We start from the raw sequence: 19,456 nt of genomic DNA, 5'->3' as shown, positions 1-19,456 counted from the left end.
CGCGTGCACCTGTCTGGCCTCTGGGTGGGGTGTGCTCTCGAGTGTGCCGTGGGGACGCTGGGCTGGAGCGGCTGATCATCCTGCGTCTTGCACTGCAGGGGGATGTGCACAGACTCAAAAACTGCTGGCTTTGTTCTGATTGGGAGCTCTGACTGCCTGACAGGCAGCCTGGGCTGAGAAGAGTGGGGCCATTCACATGGAGAGTCCCGCAGAGCAGGAGTGCCGTGCGATGATAATGAAAAACAAGAACCGTCTGCCAAAGGGCTGTGCTGTGCTCAAATGGGCTCTGAAATAAGGAGTGGGGGCTGGCGGGGTGGGGCGGCGCGGTGTCCACCCTGGTCATGGCAGGCCCGGAGCCGCCTTGTTCCCCGGCCCTGTTTACTCAGGGCAGCACCTCCTCGGCAGGAAGGCAGGGCTCCCAGGTCCTAGGAGGCCCCTTGGAGGGACAGGAGGGGTGGGTGAGCTCCACAGGGGCTCTGTCCACTCCTTCCCCAGTGAGGGTGGCTTTTGCTTCTGGGGCTTTCGGTCGCTGTGGTCCTTGATGTTGCTGTCCCGTTCACCAGTGAGGGTCTCTGGAACTGAGAGCTGTCCAGGCTGAATGCCCAGTGGGCAGCGTGAGGCCAGGACCACACTGCGTGGGCCCAGCAGGCGCCTTGCAGTGGGGACTTTCCCCTCAGCCCTGCTGGCCAGGCACCTACAAGGTCTCCCTTAGGGCTGTGCCATGCCTGTGCTTCAGATTTACTGGGAGGCTGCTTCCCCCTGGTCCCGATCCCCTCCGCTCCCTCAGTCAGCGTCCTGGGGCCAGGTCATGATGGAGCACTGGGCGTTCCAGAGGGGCCATCCCAGGGCCTCGGCACCAATGTGGGACCTGTGGCTGTGGGACATTGGAGGGTCCATCAGGCCCTAAGGAGCTTTGCCACCTGCAGGCACGAGAGGGTCCCATTCCGGCAGTGGGGTCTGGCCCTGGCATTTCCTAAACAGGAGTGGGGTTTAATGACAACAGTCTCCAGGGACTCTGGGCAGGATTGAAGGCTGTGATGGCTGCCAGCCCGGGGTGGAGGGTGCTCCCCATGGACAGGACTTGGGCGTAAAGGTTCTGAAGAGCCCAGCGGCAGCACACCCAGCTGAACCTGTGGAGGCCGGGGTATCTGCATGGGAATCTGCCCATGGAGAGAGGACCAGGGACCCCAGGAGTTCCTGGCATGCAGGCCCACCTGCAGGGCCTGGGACAGCTCCTGTCGCCAGCTGAGAGATGCCTGAATACTGCTGAGCGCCTTGGCCCCCACTCCCCCAACCTGTTACCCAATCAGCTTGCAGCACGGTGTGCCCCTCACAGCTTCCTGGATGCCAGTGCCCTGAGGGCATGGAAGGAAGGGGTTGGTGAGAGGCATCTGAGCCAGCATGGCCCCTGCCAGGGGCATCCATCGGTCACAGCACGTTGGACTCCTGGGCAGTGTGTCCAGGGGTAGAGGGAGCAGCTCGCACCCAGGCCCCAGGCCTCCAAATCAGCAGGGAACCCATTGTCATCCCTGAACAGGGAGTTCTCCAGGGCACGAGCGCCGGCTCCTGCCAGGGAGAAGCATGCAGGGCTCCCGGGAACCTGAGTTAACAGAAGGTTTGGGTTGAGTGTGTGGCGTGCGTGCCGGATGCTCCGAGCCTGGTCACTTCCCGAGGAATGCTTGCCTTCGGGTTCTGGTGGAATCCAGTCGGCTGCCATCACAGAGTGTCTTTCTCCGCAGAGACAGGTTCTCCCTCGGGCTGTGCCTGCATGAGGCCATCGGGTGTGAGGGAGATGGGGAGGGGGCCGCACCCCTTCAAGGATGAGAAGACTGAGGCGCAAGCAGCTGTCCCACCATGGGCACTTGCCTAGGAGCGAGCTGGAGGGTGGCTTCTCCAGGGCAGGTGGAGCTGTCAGAGGTCACACCCTGGCCTGGTCCAGCCCAGCACAACCCAGGGGGCCTGCAGGACACTTGTGACCAGGACAGAGGTTCTCAGGGAGGCCAGAGCCTGAGCAGGGCCGAGGGCTGACTCTGGGGTCTCAGGCGCCAGGGAGGGGTGATGAGCTGAGAGGGGTGGTGACTCCCACTGGCTCCGTGGCTCCTGCCTCCACCTCTGACCCGGCACTGCTGTTGATGTGAGCACGGCCTGTCCACCAGCCTCCTCCACCAGCAAGGCTCAGCCACCCCACAGCCGTCCACGTGGAGAGCGATTGTGTAGGCTCTGTTGGTGCCACCCCCGCGTGGGCGTGGGCAATGAACAAGGGAGCACCGAGGCTGCTGCTACCTTTAGAACAGCAGCTGGCCCTAGTGACAGAGACCCCAGGCCCTAGTTACAGGCACCAGGCCCAAGGGGCAGACCCCTGGCCCTAGTGACAGAGACCCCAGCTCCTAGTAACAGGCTCCAGGCCCAAGGGACAGGCCCCGGTCCTAGTGACTGACAGACCCCTGGTCCTAGTGAGAATCCCCTGGCCCAAGTGAGAGACCCCCGTTCCTAGTGACAGAGCCCTGGTCGGTCCTAGTGCCTGGCCCCTGGCCCTGCTTACTGATGCCACAGGGACACCCGGGTTTCCAGCCCCTGGACAGCTCCGTGATCAGAGGCTGGGGCTGCTGTTTCTCCAGCCCTGTCACTTCTGTTCTGGCAGCTTTTCTGTAGGTTTGGCTTCGGGCATTCCAGCGTCCAGTCTGAAGGCATTTCCCAGGAGATTCATTCTGACAAATGGGGCCCAGGTGATTTTCCCTGGGGCCTCTTGGGAACAGGGACAGCTGGTGGGGTTGGGGCCAAGGTGGCCTGGGGTGTCTGGGACAAAGCCCCGCCTGGGTGGCCGAGTCCTTGGAGCTGGTGACGCCCCTGGGACAGGTGTTCCCCGGCCAGCGAGGACGCTTCGTTCCCCAGGACAGCCGCCCTCTGGGGTCTGCCTCTGTCTGCCCCACTCTGAGGTCTGTGGTGCCACCTCTGCCCTCGTCTTCTGCCCTCTCCAAGCCTGTTTTGAAGATGCCAGTTGGACAACACAGTCTTGCCCACACCCGTGGGTGAGCCCATAGGCGCCATCCTCCTGACTCCCCGGGGAGGTGCTGGGGATGGGTGGGAGTGAGGTGGGCTCAGCCTCCAAGCAGGTCCTGGCCCTGGAGGTGGGGGCGCGAGTGGGGTGGGCTCAGCCTCCAAGCAGTTCCTGGCTGGGCCCCACTTGGGCTCCTGTGGGGCCTGGCCAGGGAAGGGGCATGTGCTGTGAGCAGGCACCTGGGTCAGGGCAGGGCTGGGCACGTCCCTCCTACCTGGGAGGTGCTGGCCAGTGGGAGAGGGTGCAGGTGCACACCTGGATGCAAGCCACAGGCCTGGGAATGCAGGGCACATGTGGGATGGTGGGCACAGGTCTGGGAGTGCAGAAGGACCCCCTGGGGGCTCAGGGCACACGCGTGGAGATGGTGGGTACACGCCTGGAGCTTGTCCTTTGACCCCTGGGTGAGCAGTTTGTCTTCCTGGAGTCTCTTCTGCTACACAACCTTCTTTTCCCTCATGGTGAAAGAGCAGAGCCTCTGGGGGAAACGGTGTGAGGGTCTGCACTCAGGGCTCAGATGCGCTGCACCCAGAAACTGTGGGAAAGTGGAGGACACCTGGCCTCTGCCCGTCCAAGGAGAAGCAGCTGGCACAGCTGCATGCCATGCTCGGTGGAGAGCACCAAGGGAGAGGCGCCCGCCCAGGCTCATTGTCCATCTGACACCTCCAAATTCTCTTAAAATTAAATCTATTCTTATTACCGTCATTGTGGAAACAGCACGTGGGTCTAATGAAGCGATCCAGACAGTGCGGCTCCCGTCTCCTCCGCTCCTGCTCCGGGTCTGTGGCCCGCGTCCTGCTCCTCCAGACCCAGCAGCAGCCTGGCTGTCTTCCCACAGCGGCACGTCGCGCCTAATTCATTCTGTCATTTTTAGTTTAAAAACTTTTTAAAAAATATTTTGTTGAGCTAATGCATGTTTGAGGTAAAACAAAACTACAAGAACCTAGAACAGTGAAGCTCGGATGGGATCTGAGACAAGTCCCCGTGTGAGACTCCTCAGCACACACCCCACACAGAGGCGGGCTTTGGAAGCATTTCTGGCAGCTGGCGTCTGAGGTCGGCACTGCTCTACCCCTTGGTGCAGAAACGCCGGGGCTGAGTTGGAACGGGTTCCACTTTTCCCTCTAGAACCTCCTGGGCCTGGTTCTCAGCCCTCCCAAGCACCCGTGGCCTCACTCCCGTGTGATGGCCATGGGTTCCTGCATCTACTCCTTCTTCTCGGCTGTTGACGGCTGTCACCCTCGTCTTCCTGGGAACCCCAGAGTCACCAAGCACCCTCCACAGGGGATGTGGCCCCATCTCTGAGCTCACACCCACTGCAGGTGGCCTCGCTCCCCTCAGCGTGAGTGGGACAGTGGATGTGGGTATCCAAGTCCCGGCCCGAAGCATTTTTCATCAGAACGTTTGAGGCCAGTGTCTGTCTTCGGTAGATCTGGCAATGGCCTGACCTGTTCCTTTCTGCCCTGTCCCCCACGGCCCCCACCGTGCTTTCATGCATGCCGTCTCATGCTGCTTGCTGTGCTGAGAGGGGCTGAGCCCAGCACAGGTGGTGCCTGCCCAGCAGGGGCTCAGGGACACCTTGGCGCAGGGGCCGCAGGCTGGACCGTTCTCACGCACCGTGACTCTCACCTGCCCGCATCTCTGCTCACGCACGTTCTCTTCCGCTGGGTCTGAAATTGCCTGCTGGCCTCCCTCTGACCTGCCTCAGTTTCTCCTCTTCACTCCTCGCTGCCTGATGTTTCATTGCCTTGTTTATTTATCACTTGTCCCAACTGATAGGCCTCATGAGGGCAGGACGGTTTATGTCCCGCTCAGCCCTCCAAGGCCAACCTCCAAGCTTATCCAAAAACTCGTGCAAAGCACGTGCTGATGGGCTGGGACGTCCTGCGTGAGCCCTGAAGGTGGCTCCGAGGGGCTTCCCTCATCCCTTTGCTCCCAGGCGGGCCCCACGGGGTGCAGGTTCTCAGATGACTGGCTGAGGTGTATGAATAAGGGTCTCTGTTCAGGCGCGTCCCCACAGGAGATGAGACCACAGAACGCAGCCCTGAGTTTGAAGCATCCCAGAAGGTTCTTTCTCTCTGACCTGCACGCCCACCACTGTTCTGGGTGCTCACAAAACCCGCCATTGCTTCTGGTAATTTCCCAACCGCTCCTCCTGTCCAGCAACCCCTGCTGCAGAGGCCCAGGGGAAACACAAGCCAGGCCTGTAAGAAGCTCCTGTTTCAGACAAAGAAATGGTGTCAGCGATAAAACTGGAAACTGTTCCTGGCTTGGACACCCGACCCGGCCCTTCCACCCCTAGGATCCCGCCCCTACGCGGCCCTGCCCCCACCAGGATCCTGCCCCCAGGTGGCCCTGCCCCAACCAGGATCCTGCCCCTGCGTCCTCCACTGGGTTGGCATCTGCATTTTTGGTGCCTTCCAGGGAAAAGGGTGAGTGGGTGGGGCCTGAGGCCCTTAAGGTCCTCAGTGTAGGGAGTGCCCCTGGATTTTTTTCTGGCTGTTTTGGGGGAATTTGTGGGATCTCAAGTTCAGCAGGGGTCACACTCAGGACCCCCACGATGACAGAGCCACACTTTGGCCATGACTGGCGCTGAGAACTCCAGATCTGAGAGGGCTTTGTGAGTCCCAGAGTTGGGACACCTACCTGTGTCCTCGGCACGGACCCTCCCACCGGCTCTTGTGTCTGTGGGCAGAGGCCGTGTTCAGCTCTCAGTGCAGTGCTGACGGCCGAGCTGGCGTCCAGGCCCCTTGCGGAAGCAGCTGTCGTGCCCTGAGTCCAGCACCTCACTCTGAGTCCTTCAGGGCCTGACTAGGTCTCACCGGAGCTCATGCGTGGTGGGGAGGTGGCCTCGGCAGCCCCGCCCTGTGGCGTAGCCCTGCGTCCCCGAGCCCTGCCTGGGTGGCACCCCTCAATCTTAGCCCCACGGCCCAGCTGCCTGCTCTGGGGGCGGGCGCCTCACAAAGTCCAGAGGGCATCCCTGTGCCCTGACACCAGTGCCCCCACCACTGCCTCAGCCCTGCACACTCACAGTCCCCTCCCCTGGCCGGGGCCACCATGGGCTCGGCAGGCCCAGGGCTCCTGGGAAGAGCATCCTGAGGTGCCCCCAGGGCCATCACGCACCCTCCCCAGCCTAAAGCTCCATCTAAGGTCAGAGGCTCTGCACTGGGGAGGGAGCAGCTGTCACGCGACTGCTGTGGACCCTCCGGAGGAAGGTGCCACGTCACAGACCCCGGGGAGGGTGTGATCCCGAGGTGTCCTCCAGAGCTGCAGAGCGGGCGTCCACAGGAGGGACAGTGGAACTGTGGCGGGGAGGGGACCCGGGATAGGCTCTGATGCTGCCAGTCACACCCTGAGCCTCCTCGGCCTGGAGCCCCTGGCACCCAGCTCAGCTCCCACCCTGGGCTCTGCGTGCTGCTGGCTTTATCTGGCTTAGGGGGTCCTTGCCCCAATGACGGCAGTGGGCAAGGCCTCGCTTGGCTCTGCTCTGCCCGGGGCTGGACACGTGTGCCTACGGGGCAGCTGGCTCCAAGCGTCTGAGGGGCCTCACGCCCAGCCCCAGGAGGCCTGCCCATCTCAGCCCTCGCCACGTCCTGGTGCTCGTTGGTATGGCGGGGTCTCCTGGGCTGCACCCCGGTCAGCTGGGACATGGCCTGGGTGACCCCTTTCTCCTCTCCTTCCTCCACAGCAACATGGCTGACAAGGCCAAGCCCGCCAAAGCTGCCAACAGGACGCCCCCCAAGTCCCCGGGGGACCCCTCGAAGGACCGGGCGGCCAAGAGGCTGTCGCTGGAATCGGAGGGTGCCGGTGAGGGGGCAGCTGCATCCCCTGAGCTCAGTGCCCTGGAGGAGGCCTTCCGGCGCTTTGCTGTACACGGGGACACCAGGGCCACCGGGAGGGAGATGCATGGCAAGAACTGGTCGAAGCTGTGCAAGGATTGCCAGGTGATCGACGGCAGGAACGTGACTGTCACTGACGTGGACATCGTCTTCAGCAAGATCAAGTGAGTGCGCTGGGCTCACGGGCCGAGGAACCTGACTTACGGGGGTCTGCGGCCCTGAGCCCCCGGGTGGGTTCTGTGGGGAGTGGGCCGTGGGGAGTGGAGGGGGTTGTGCTTCAAGACCCTGCCCTTCTCAGAAGCAGCCCAGATGTGGGAGCCTGAACGTGCCATCTGGGCCCCCAGGGAGCAGGGGTCCGGGCATTGCTGGACCTCTCGGTGCAGAGTCCTGAGCGGCAGCCCTGGCTCCTCTCAGCCCCGTGGGCGTGTAGGATTTCGGCATGGGGGGTGGCCTATGAGGGGGTGTCTGGCCTCAGAGCAGACTCGGGGTGAATGCTGCTCCCCGGAGTCAGGGAGCTGTGACTGGGATCACTGGGCTTCTCCAGGAGTGGGGGCAGTGCCTGCCTGGAGCCTGGAGGGGCAGGTGGCTGCTGGCGGGCAGAGCTCCCGACCCTCCGTGGGCTGGCTCAGGGGCTGAGTCTCAGAGGTTGGATGCTTGTGTCCCCGTGCATGTAGCTGGCCGTTCAGGTGTCCCCCAGCCCCTCCCAAAGCCTTTGTGCTGCTGTACTTCTATCCCAGGATTCCCACGGGCGCCAAAATGGCAAAGGGCACCAAGGAGGCGGCTCTGGCCGCCACCTTGAAACCGCATCATGCCATTTGCTTTGTCTGCGTTGTGTGTGCACGTGTGCACATTTCTGCGTCGTGTGTGCACGTGCTTGTGTCGTGTGTGCACGTGCGTTTCTGTGTCATGTGTGCACTTCTGTTGCTGTGTCATGCATTGTCTGTTTTCTCCTGGACAAACGCCGGGAAGCACACTGAGGCACCCTCACATGCCCCGGCACATTTCACCTCATGTCCCGACACCCCACCATGATCACGCCTGAGAAAAGCAGCGTTTCTCCCCGAGCCCCGTGTCCAGCCCTGTCCTGTCCGCCTGTGTGGTAATGGCTTTATTTCAGTGGTTTGCACCTTGTCCACTTGCGGCCGATGTGATGTATTTCATTCCTACATTGCCACAACCTCATCACCTCTCTCATCTCAGAGCTCCTGCCGCCTTCCCGCTCTGCGCCGGGCCATGGCTCAGACGCCCCCGTGCTGAAGGCTGTGGGGCCCACCTCTGCGGCGCCATTGCCCCATCTACCAGCTCTGGGTGGGCGCCGTGGCCTTTGCAGCTGTGCCATCTCTGCTGTGCTCCGTGGCGATGTCACATGTGTCTCCCGGGTCACACATGTCCCCTGGGTCTTGGGTGTCTCCTGGGTCGTGCATGTTCCTGGACTGTGCATGTCCTGCTGAGCTTCCTGTTGTGTACGGCACATCTGAGTGCATCCGAGGGCGTTTGGGGTTTGGAAAGTTATGCTAGAAAAGCCGTGAAACCGCTCAGAAGGATGCCTGAACCCGGACCCTCTCTCCAGCCGACTGCCTTGCAGGCTCCCCCAGATCTAGGGGACAGCAGGGGCAACCAGGGCCAGCGAGTCCTGTTTGTCTTCCTGACAGCTCCCAGCCTCAGTCCCAGAGAAGCTGGAGGGGAGGCTCCATCCAGGGCCCCGGGTGCGAGCTGGTCTCATCCTTGACCCTGTCCAGTCCCAGTGGCCCCGCCAACCTCCCTGGTGGCTTCCCAGCCTCAGCGTCCTCATGGGCGCAGCCATCGGCCGGTGTGAGAGGAGGCTGTGGCTGGCCCCTCTGGGCAGGTAGTCACGAAGCCTTGTGCTCCCCAGCCTCAGACGGGGCCATCATTTGCTGACACGTTGGCAGTCGAAGCCCACACTAACCAAGGACCACCCATCCCTGGGGCCTCTGGAGACCAGGAAGGCACAAGGAGCCTGCCAGAGCAAGGGGACCAGCAGGTCCCCAACAAGGGCTGGGGCTCAGCCCGCAAGGGTCCGTCCGACAGCCTGCACCTCTGGCACTGCACCCCCGGCCACACTGCACCCTCCGTGCTGCACCCCTGGTCACACTGCACCCCTGGTCACACTGCAGCCCCCCATGCTGCACCCCCTGCAGCCCCCCATGCTGCACCCCCAGCCACACTGCACCCCTGGTCACACTGCACCCCTGGTCACACTGCACCCCTGGTCACACTGCAGCCCCCCATGCTGCACCCCCAGCCACACTGCACCCCTGGTCACACTGCAGCCCCCCATGCTGCACCCCCTGCCACACTGCACCCCTGGTCACACTGCAGCCCCCCGTGCTGCACCCCCGGCCACACTGCCCCCTCCGTGCTGCACCCCTGGTCACACTGCAGCCCTCCATGCTGCACCCCCAGCCACACTGCACCCCCGGCCACACTGCACCCCTGGTCACACTGCACCCCCCATGCTGCACCCCCGGCCACACTGCACCCCTGGCCACACTGCACCCCTCCGTGCTGCACCCCTGGTCACACTGCAGCCCCCCCATGCTGCACCCCCAGCCACACTGCACTCCTGGCCACACTGCACCCCTGGTCACACTGCAGCCCCCCATGCTGCACCCCCAGCCACACTGCACTCCTGGACACACTGCCCCCCTGGTCACACTGCAGCCCCCCATGCTGCACCCCCAGCCACACTGCACTCCTGGACACACTGCCCCCCTGGTCACACTGCAGCCCCCCATGCTGCACCCCCAGCCACACTGCACTCCTGGACACACTGCCCCCCTGGTCACACTGCAGCCCCCCATGCTGCACCCCCAGCCACACTGCACCCCAGGCCACACTGCACCCCTGGCCACACTGCCCCCTCCGTGCTGCACCCCTGGTCACACTGCAAGCCCGGCCACACTGCAGCCCCCCGTGCTGCACCCCCAGCCACACTGTACCCCCCACGCTGCATCCCCGGCCACACTGCACCCCCTGTGCTGTACCCCCAGCCATACTGCACTCCCGGCCACACTGTACCCCCGGCCACACTGTACCCCCCACGCTGCATCCCCGGCCACACTGCACCCCCCGTGCTGTACCCCCAGCCATACTGCACCCCCGGCCATACTGCACCCCTGGCCGCACAGTGCCCCCCTCACTGCCCCCCCCAGCCACAGATCCTTCGTGGACTGACTCTCAGGGCTGCACCTCCCTCAGGACTGTGGCCGAGGCGACTGGCACCTGGATCTGCGGTACAGGCCCTGCTTATGGGCTCTTTGGCGAGGGGCAGCTCCCACAGGCTCGCTGGAGCTCCCACATCATCCACAGGGCTTATGCCAGCTGCTGCCTGGAGGACAGACCAGCCCGCCATCCCCTACTGGAAACCTGCAGCCTCCTGCAGCAGCGGGCTATGCGGTGTGGGCCTGTGTAGATGGCCCCAGCCAGCTGCTGGCAGGTCCTGGTGACCAGGGCCGCTCTGGTGGATCAACAGCCATGGGCAGGTGGCACTGACCTGGGCTGTGCCCAGGAGGTCAGGGGCCAGAGCCTCTGGCACAGACAGTGCCCTTGTCCTGAGCCCAGAACTCACTCTGCCAAGGGGACGTGTCCCGGGCACACGGACCGGGAGAGGGAAACTGGGTCGGCTATATTTAGCCCATGCAGCGGCAGGTGGGGTTCGTGGCGCGGCCGCCGTGTCCAGAGCCTGCGTGGGCACGGGCAGGGCAGGCTCCTCCCCTTGGCCACCAGGGTCCCTGTGCCCCTAGTGCTCCTCCTCCCCCTCAGGTGTCCTTCTTTGGAGGGGACCCAGCCCCTTCATGGATCCCAGCCCCGTGCTCCTGGGCCCTGGCAGCTGCTCCTCAGCAGGCTTCGGCGTGTGGGCACATCTGGGACGAGTCCCTGGGTACCCTCTGTGCCGCCCAATGTGTGTTCCAGGATACACAGGACCAGACCCGGAGCAAAGCGGTGTGGAGATGGTGCTTGTGGGTGAAGCTCCTAGAAGGGCTGGGCGGGAGGTGGGAAGAGCCTGTCCAGGGGCCATCAGCCCTGCAGGGTCGGCCCCATGCGCACAGCCTCGGCGCTGGCCCGGACACACCAAGTGTGGTGCAGGGTGTGATTCCTTCTGCAGAAAGTTGCCTTCAAACTATGGCGCATGTGTGTGTGCACATGGCCACATGTGCACACACATGCCTGCACACACCTGCACACACATGCAGAACTCTCCCTGCGGTGGGTGGGGCTGGGTGGCTGTGTCTCATTTGGAGAATGATGGGAGCCCTACCTGCTTGTGGGGGTGCTGGCACCCCAGAAGGCCGGAGGAGCCCCAGCTGGTCTGGGCCTGTTCTCAGAGGCAGGGCTGGAGCTGCTCAGGCACTTGGGGGCTAAAGCTTGGCCCCCTGCTCCAGCACAGCCACCTCCCCAGTGTGGAGCCCAGGACCAGCCTTGGGGTGTGCCAGCCTTGGCTGACCATGAGGGTCAAGGTCTGGGGGAGCAGACAGCTGTGGCCCAAGCCCAGGGAGGGGTTGAGGCTGAGACCCAGTCCTGGGCAGCCTGGTCGGCTGACTGGGCACCGTGTGGGAGATTGTCCTGCGGGCAGCAGCTCAGGTGGCCAGGACCGGGATCCTGGCCTGAGGGGAGGCTGAGGGATTCTGACCTCCCCACCTCCCCATTCACCTGCAGCCGCAGACCCCTGTGACCCTGGGCTTCCCCAGGTCTGCCTCCACCTCTTCCTCTCTCCCACCCTCAAACTGTCCTTCCCTCCTGCAGCCTGGACTCCCCTCGGGGGGGTCCCTATGATCCTGGCACGGGATCCTGACCTCCCAGGTGTGCAGGACCAAGGGGCCTAAACTCACACCCTTGTCTCAGGAAGAGAGGGGGGGCAGGGCCACCAGGAGGGGTTGGGGACACTAGAGATTTTCCTTTGATTTCCGGGAAAAGCAAGGGGTGGTGGCGGCAGGCCTGGGGGTGTTGGGTTGCTTTTGTTTTGCATTTCGGGGAGGGGGTGCCCATTGTCACTTGTGGGAGCCTCTGCCTCCCTCAGGAGCTTGGGGACTGTGAGGAAGCGGCTTTTAGTACTGCAGAAAGCTGCTGACTCTGACAGGATGTGTGGAGAAAAGGCCCACCGATTTCTGTTTTCAGGGCAGGTTGCCATGGCTCCACCGGCGTGGCGCCAGCTCGGGGTATCTGCGAGCCTTTGTTTAGTCCTCGTTGCCATGGCAGCGCTTGTTTGTTTTGATGTTACTATGTGTTAAATCTTAAACAAATTTCTTGCAGCCTTACGCCAGGTTTTTGTTGAAGACTACTGTTAACCCAGACAATGACTCCCTCCTGCAAAGAGCGCGCAGTGGCAGCTTTAAAATATTAATTAATGGAGGCATGAGGTGCACAAGCGGGACCGGACCACGGGCGGTGGGAGTGGGGCCCGGTAGAACCATGGACAGTGAATCTCCTAGCGCCTCCTCGAGCCTGGGGAGGGGCCCGTGCCATGGGTGCCTCAGGATCCCTGGAGTCAGGCTCAGCTGCTGCCTCCCCACCTGCACCGAACACCACCATCCTCTGGGCGAGGGTCTGCCAGCCTTGCTCACTGGCCCCCTGCGGGTCCATCTAGCTCAGGTGGGGGCACCCAGCCGACGAGGCAGAGGAAGGAGGGCTGGGCTGCGGTCTCGGCTCGCTGGGAGCCCCGGCCTCCCCCAGGACCCACGATTGTGTGCTGGGTGTGGTGTGTTTTCCCAAGTAAATGCACTGACGTTTCCTGTAGACACCTGGGCGGATACTGGGTGGTGGCTTGGCTTGGGGGTTAGACTGATACCTGGACGCTGGTTAGAAGGAAGCCAGGGCCAGTGGGGGACTGAGAACAGCAGGGCCAGGCTCCCTGGGGTCTGTGGTTGCCGCGAGCGTGGAGGGCTGCTGAGCCTGGTATACCCCCCCGGCCAGCCGGCACTGGGGCCTGTGGTCACCCCGAGCATGGAGGGCCGGCAGAACACTTTGTCCTAAAGTCTTCAGACTGCTCCCAGTACGGAAACCGACCCAACCACCTCCCAGGAGCAACACCCGGGTTTGGAGAGAATCCAGGTCACAGTGTGTTTGGAGGGCAGCTGCCACAGGGCAGGTGAGGTCCTCAGAGCAGTGTGTGTGACGTCCTCCTGTCTGTCCATTCCAGAAAAGCGGGCATCAGCTCCCCTGGAAGGGGCCAGGAGCATCAGGGCTGCATGCTCCCCTCCCCCTCCCCCGTGGTACCCAGCCCCGGGGAAGGGTGGGCTGCACTCCCCACACCCAACCCTGTCCTTCCATTGCTGTGCGCACCACCCTGTCCCAGGCTTGCACTCGGTAGCTTTGGAGCCCTGGGGCCAGTTCTGTCTTTGGGGAGCCTCTAGTGGCCACCCCTGGCAGGGCAGGATGAACGTGGCTTCTGCAGAGTGGAGCCCCTGCGGCGGTGGGGGGGGGGGTCCCTCGGCCATGGGTGCGTCTGTGGCTAAGGGTTCATGAGCTTGTGGCGCCGTGGCCTCACAGTCAAGACCTGTGGCTCCTGTGGCCTGCAGGCCCGGCAGCACCGGCAATCCCCAGAGCACTGTGCGGCGACAGGCACCCGTCTCTTCTGCGCTTGGCCAGTGGTGGGTGTGGCCTTGGCTGTCCACTTTGCCCCATGAGCCTGACCAGACAACACAGGTCATTTGAGAGGGTGACCTCCAAACAGCCAGAAACTGACCTCAGGTGCACAGACCCAAGCCCTGCCCAGGCTGAGACTGGGGTGGATGGAGGCAGCCGAGCTCCTGGGGCCCCCTAGAAAAGGTCGGGCCCCACACATCTGCCCGGGGTCCCTCTGAGCCCCAAGTCCACATCCCACCAAGGGCCACCTCTTCCTAGCGATGTCCACAGGGCGGTGACTACACACGCGCCGCCCCCCTTCCCCCCCGCCCCAGGAAAACAAAAAGGCTGGCGGCCACACAAAATTAGGAGCAAGCTCAGGGTGTGCACCCAGAGGGAGACAGTGGGCTGATCCCAGGCGGCCCCTCAGGCAGGAGGGGACCTTCGGTAGCCAGACCTCCGGAGCTCAGGCAGCCCCCCGACCGGCTGTGTGGGGGCTTCATGGTGGGCATGCCTGGGGTTAGAGCTGGCGCAGCAGTGGGAGGGCCCTGGCTCTCAGCCCACCCTGGGGCCTGAGCTGCCGTGGCCCAGTGGACGTTGCCATCCATCCTCTGAGCTGAGTGGGGTGCAGGAAGGGCTCTGGTTTCCTGAGATGAGGGGAAAAGCCTCAGTGCTCAGCTGCTGGTGGAGTCACCTGTGAGGGGAGAATGGGCAGGGTCTGGAGGGCCTGCCACCGACCACTGCCGGCCCCAGGAAACGTTGCTCTAGGTCCTCTGTATCTTGCTGGGGCTTGGGGGAGGCAAGGGCAGCCAACAGGCATGGGGGACCCCAAGGCTGGGTTCTGCTGGAACGGGAACACTGGACCCTCCTGGAGCAGTGAGAACTCGGAGCGACGTGCAGGACGGTGACGCCAGACAGGGCTCCCCTAAGGCCGCATCCCTACCAGGCAGGAGCCTCCCCAGAAGCCCCCCTCCCCCCGCGGGGCCCACCAGCCAGGGGTTCCTTCCCAGCCTCCTCAGGTCTCAGGAGCTAATGGAAGATCCCAGACGCTGGTGCCCTGGGGCAGCCGCAGCCCCTCACTCTCGGACTCGCCTAAGTACAGGGAGAGGCTGTTTCCCCCGAGATTCCCCTCCACAGCCCCCAGCTTCCCACCTGCGGCAGCCTCTGGACAGGGCACTCCAGCCACAGCAGCTGCAGGCCCAGAGAGCCCAGGGGAGCTGGTAGCTTTCTCCGGAACCCGAACAGCAAGCTGTCACCTCGCCCGCCAGCCCCCGCCCCTCAGAGAGGGCACCCTGGGAGGTCATTCCTGATTCACAAGGGTGCTGGATGCACAGTCCCAAGCCCAGCAGGGCCTGTGACGTCTGCCCCGGAGGAACAGGCCTCGGTCCTCGGAGGGCTGTCCTGGCCTGAGCCCAGCTCCTGGAGGCCCCAGGCTGGGTCCCAGTGTTCCTGAGACCAAGCCAGGCCCAGAGGCCAGGGGACTCAGAGCCTGGGAAGCAAGTCCAGGCCCCGCAGGGCATTGTGTGTGAGCAGCGGCTGCGTCCTGCTGGGCTGGCTTCGGGGCAGGGCGCTGGGCTGGGGAGCGCATGGGCAATGAGGATGCCGAGCTCCACACTCGGAGGCTCCTCCAGCACCCTGGTCTCTGGAGAACAGGCCCACTCTGTGTCAGGACAGCCGGGCAGCCAGACTAATGTCTCTGGGGAAGAGGCAGGTACTGCTGTCCTAGAACTCCTGAGGACTGCCCCAGGCGGAGGGCACCCGGGTCTCCTGGGGAGAGCTCCCCGCCCGTGTGGGGCAGAGACCCAGGCGCCCTTTCCCCAAGACACTCGGGGAACGGGCAGAGCAGGTGTCCGGATCTGAATGTCGCCTCTGATGGGGGAGCCCCCTCAGCCATCCCCCTCCTGCCGAGTGACTCATGCTGGTGGTGCCTGGCTCCGAGGCCGTCAGAAAGGGCTGCGTGCCTCAGCACTGGTCACCAGGCTGGCAGTCAGGCCTGGCGTCCGCATGTCAGCTTGGGCAGGGTGTGAATAGAAGACAGGAGAGCCTTTGACGGCTCAGGACAGACAGAGGCCCCAAGGGCCCTAGAGAGTCAACACCCCCACAGGGCCCAATGGGCACTGTCAGTTCCAGGCACTGTGGGCTGCCTGGGGTGGCCTGGCTCCTCTAGCACCACAGGGAATGTGCGGGTGTCCAGGCTGAGTGCGTCAAGGGGCTAAATCCACCCCCAACACTGTGGACCCCCAAGCCATGGAGCTGCTCACACCTCCAGCTCACCCGGCTCACCAGCGCCCCCTGGGGGATGCTGTTGGACAACAGCGCCCTATGACGGGGGTCTGGAATGTGCCCTGTGTGGCTGTCCTCAGCAGTCCAGGCCCTGCCCTGGGGCTCTGTCTCCCCATACCCACCTCCGGCCACAGCGAGGCCTCTGCTCCTCTCCCTGGGACCCCATGAGGCGTGAGGGTCTGAGCTGTGGGACCCTGAGCACTTGGTGTGTTTCTGAGTGGGATTTCTTCTCCTTTGGCTCAGCGCTGATGATGGTGTCTGTTGTGTCTTCAGGACACGCGTGTAAAGTGTGTGGGAACCCTCAGGTGCTGTTTAAACACAGCATCCGCCTTGGGTTCTGGGAATCACCCAGCAGCACCTCCGTGCCTGGCTCCAAGCCCGGTCACTTGGCACCCACCGCGTTGGGTGCATATCCTGGGCTTGTTCTCCAGGGATGGGTTGCTGTCCACGTGCGCACGCATCACAGCACCGTGGTCTGGCCACTGCTGAAGGGCACTGGATTGTTTGGGGTTTGGTGACTGCGAGAAGAACAGTGGTAAACATTTGCGTTTATGTGTGAGCCTGTTTTCATTTCTCTTGAGCAAGGACCCAGGAACGGGACTGCTGGGCCGCCTTTGGCTGTGAGAAGCTGTCCACACTGGCTCTGCCGCGTTGCTTGGCCGTCTGTGGATGAGCACGCCCCCCACCCCGCGGCCTGCTCAGCTCGAGGTGCCGGCAGTTTGTTTATTTGAGTGTCTGAGCCCCCTGGAGAGTGCGCAGGGGCCTCGCTGTCGTTTCCATCCCCATTCCCCTGAGGGCGCCCACGCGGCCCCCTCTCCGCGTGCTTGTCCGCACTCCCCCAAGGGCGCCCACGCGGCCCCCTCTCCGCGTGCTTGTCCGCACTCCCCCAACGGTGCCCACGCGGCCCCCTCTCCGCGTGCTTGTCCGCACTCCCCCAACGGTGCCCACGCGGCCCCCTCTCCGCGTGCTTGTCCGCACTCCCCCAACGGTGCCCACGCGGCCCCCTCTCCGCGTGCTTGTCCGCACTCCCCCAACGGTGCCCACGCGGCCCCCTCTCCGCGTGCTTGTCCGCACTCCCCCAAGGGCGCCCACGCGGCCCCCTCTCCGCGAGCTTGTTCCCACTCCCCCGACGGCGCCCACGCGGCCCCCTCTCCGTGTGCTTGTCCGCACTCCCCCAAGGGCGCCCACGCGGCCCCCTCTCCGCGAGCTTGTCCGCACTCCCCCAACGGTGCCCACGCGGCCCCCTCTCCGCGTGCTTGTCCGCACTCCCCCAAGGGCGCCCACGCGGCCCCCTCTCCGCGAGCTTGTTCCCACTCCCCCGACGGCGCCCACGCGGACCCCTCTCCGCGTGCTTGTCCGCATGCCCGTGTCTTCTCTGGTGGTGTCTGCTTCAAATATTCTGCCCGTTTTTCACATGGATTTTTTTTTCTCACTGCTGAGTTTTAAGGTTTCTTGGTGTATCTCAGAGACATGTTCTTTCTCAGGCATGTCTCCTAGTCTGTGGCTTGTCTTCTCATTCCCTTAACGGTGTCTTCTGAGAGCACAGTTTCGAACGTTTTGATGAAGTCCAGTTCATCCATTTGTTCCACTACAGGCCATGTTTTGTTGCCATTTGTAAGAAATCTTCGCCTAACCCCAGGTCACAGAGATCTTCTCTTTGGTGTTCTTCTAGAAGTTTGTTTTAGTTTCATAATTAGGACTGTCATCTATTTTGAGTTAGTTTTGTATATAGTGTGCAGTATAGACCAAAGTGCATTTTAATTTGCGCAGGGATCACCAGTTGTTCCAGCTCCACTTGTGGAAGAAACAGTCCTTTCTCTCTGGCTTGCCTCTGCACCTGTGGACATCGGGGGGCTGCGTGCGTGTGGCTGAGCCAGACTCCCCCTGGGCTGCAGGGCTGGCCGCGTGCCCGTGCCCACGTCGCTGCCACTTTGCAGTCAAGCCTCGATGAGCTTTGGAGTTGGGTAGTCAGTCCTCGGACTCTGTTCTCATTTCTTGAAATCGTTTTGGCTATTCTAGGCCCTCTGCTCATTGACTTCTGGAAAGGCTTGCTGGGGTTTTATGGGTCATTTGTCTCCTGACTCTTGGTCACTGTGGATTCTGCAGCTGGTAGTGCCCTTACAATGCTTGGCCTGCTGGGTGCAGCCTTTCTCGCGCCGTCCAGAGGCTTCCCTGGTGAAATGCAGGTGCCTTTTGCAGAGCTGAGCCTCATCCACTGGATCTCGTTTTAAACACTGAAAAACCCCACTTTGGGTTAGTTGTGGTATATCTGGTCTGAGGAGAAAAATGTTTTGTAATTAGAATTATTATATAAAAGACCAAGAGTCAGTTTAGAATCCTCTGAAATTGCCTGAATGGCCTGTGGTGGGAGGATGTTGCAAAGCGTGGAGTGTGTTTAGACGCAGCGTGTTGCGTGACCAGAAGCTGCTCACGGCACCTTCGGCCCACCGGGCTCTGCACCTCTGAGGCCAGGACAGTGCAGGGGTACAGCCGGGCCGCCTGGCGGGTTGTGGAGCCAGGGCGTCTGAGGCGTGGGCCTGCACCCATGCTGCCAAGTGTCCGGGGGCGGCGGCCCCTCCTAACCATGTTCCTGTGTAGGGGACACCTCCACCTAGGACCCCAACACACACAGGCAGAGCCCGGGCCCCAGCAGGTCCTAGGACCTCCAACTCCCGGCGCAGCTGGGCGGGGCTGTGGTTGCCCCGGGAGGAGGAGGTGGGCTCACGCTGCCTAATGGCCTCCCGCACCGCCCCAGCAGAGTGCAGACCCGCACACACCCTGTGTCAGAGCGGCCTGCAGGACCGTGTGAGCATCCAGCTTCATAGAGGACCTGCTTCCGCCAAGCTTTCTTCCAAGACGGTTTGGATTTGCAGCGATACCAGGGCGGCCGCCTGCGGGTGAAGCCTGTGGGCTGCTGGGCCATGGCCGTCCAGCTCTGCTCGGACCCACGTGTGGGGAGGGCAGCCCTGGGCCGACCAGCGCCCAGCCCTAAGTCGCCTGTGCCCCTGCAGAGGGAAGTCTTGCCGGACCATCACCTTTGAGCAGTTCCAGGAGGCGCTGGAGGAGCTCGCCAAGAAGCGATTCAAAGACAAGAGCAGCGAGGAGGCCGTTCGCGAGGTGCACAGGCTCATCGAGGGCAAGGCGCCCATCATCTCAGGGGTGACGGTGAGCAGGGCGAGGTGGAAGGCGGGGCCTGGAGGGGTGGGGGCGGGGCCTGGAAGGTGGGTGGTGCCTGGGGGAGGGGTGGTCAGAAGGGACCTGATTGGGGGCGTGGCCTGGGGGGGTGGGCCCTGGGAGGCGTGGTCAGGAGGGCATGGCCTGGTGTGGGGTCTGAGGAGGTGTGGTCAGAAGGGGCATGAATGGGGCATAGCCTGGAGGGTGAGGCCTGGGGAGGCGTGGTCAGGAAGGGCATGGACTGGGGGCTTGGCCTGGGAGGGGGTGGGTGGGTCCTGGGAGGCATGGCCAGGTGGGCATGGCCTTGGGGGGTCTGGGGAGGCTTGGTCTGAAGGGGCATGGATTGGGGGGGGCGTAGCCTGGTGGGTGGGGCCTGGCTGTTCTGACAGCCCCTTCCCTCTGAGGGTGCAGGTGGTGGGGTCCCCAACTGCATAAACACCAGGTGGACCTGGGCAATTGTTAGGGTCGTGACACCCCGCCAGCCCAAGGCTGCCCCAGGGTCAGGAGAGGTAAAAATAAGAAT

At 63.2% G+C, this 19,456-nt stretch overlaps 1 protein-coding gene and 1 pseudogene across 2 annotated transcripts in view; one reads left to right on the top strand and one right to left on the bottom strand.

Annotated features, from left to right (window-relative positions):
* The window catches only part of TPPP (tubulin polymerization promoting protein), a 39,571-nt gene that overhangs the window by 10,016 nt on the left and 10,099 nt on the right, over positions 1-19,456 (top strand). For both annotated transcript variants that reach the window (XM_054555312.1, XM_054555314.2), the window contains exons 2-3: positions 6,744-7,058; positions 18,771-18,924. In XM_054555312.1, coding sequence (XP_054411287.1) covers positions 6,748-7,058; positions 18,771-18,924 — 465 coding nt within the window. In that variant the 5' untranslated portion in view covers positions 6,744-6,747. The remainder of the gene's footprint in view (positions 1-6,743; positions 7,059-18,770; positions 18,925-19,456) is intronic.
* On the bottom strand, positions 13,809-18,774 carry LOC129059313 (serine/arginine repetitive matrix protein 3-like; annotated as a pseudogene).

Source organism: Pongo abelii, chromosome 4 (genome assembly GCF_028885655.2).
Source record: "Pongo abelii isolate AG06213 chromosome 4, NHGRI_mPonAbe1-v2.0_pri, whole genome shotgun sequence".
Classification (NCBI taxonomy): Eukaryota; Metazoa; Chordata; class Mammalia; order Primates; family Hominidae; genus Pongo; species Pongo abelii.
The sequence above is the reverse complement of the archived record's forward strand: the minus strand, read 5'-3'. Positions and strand labels throughout refer to the sequence as shown.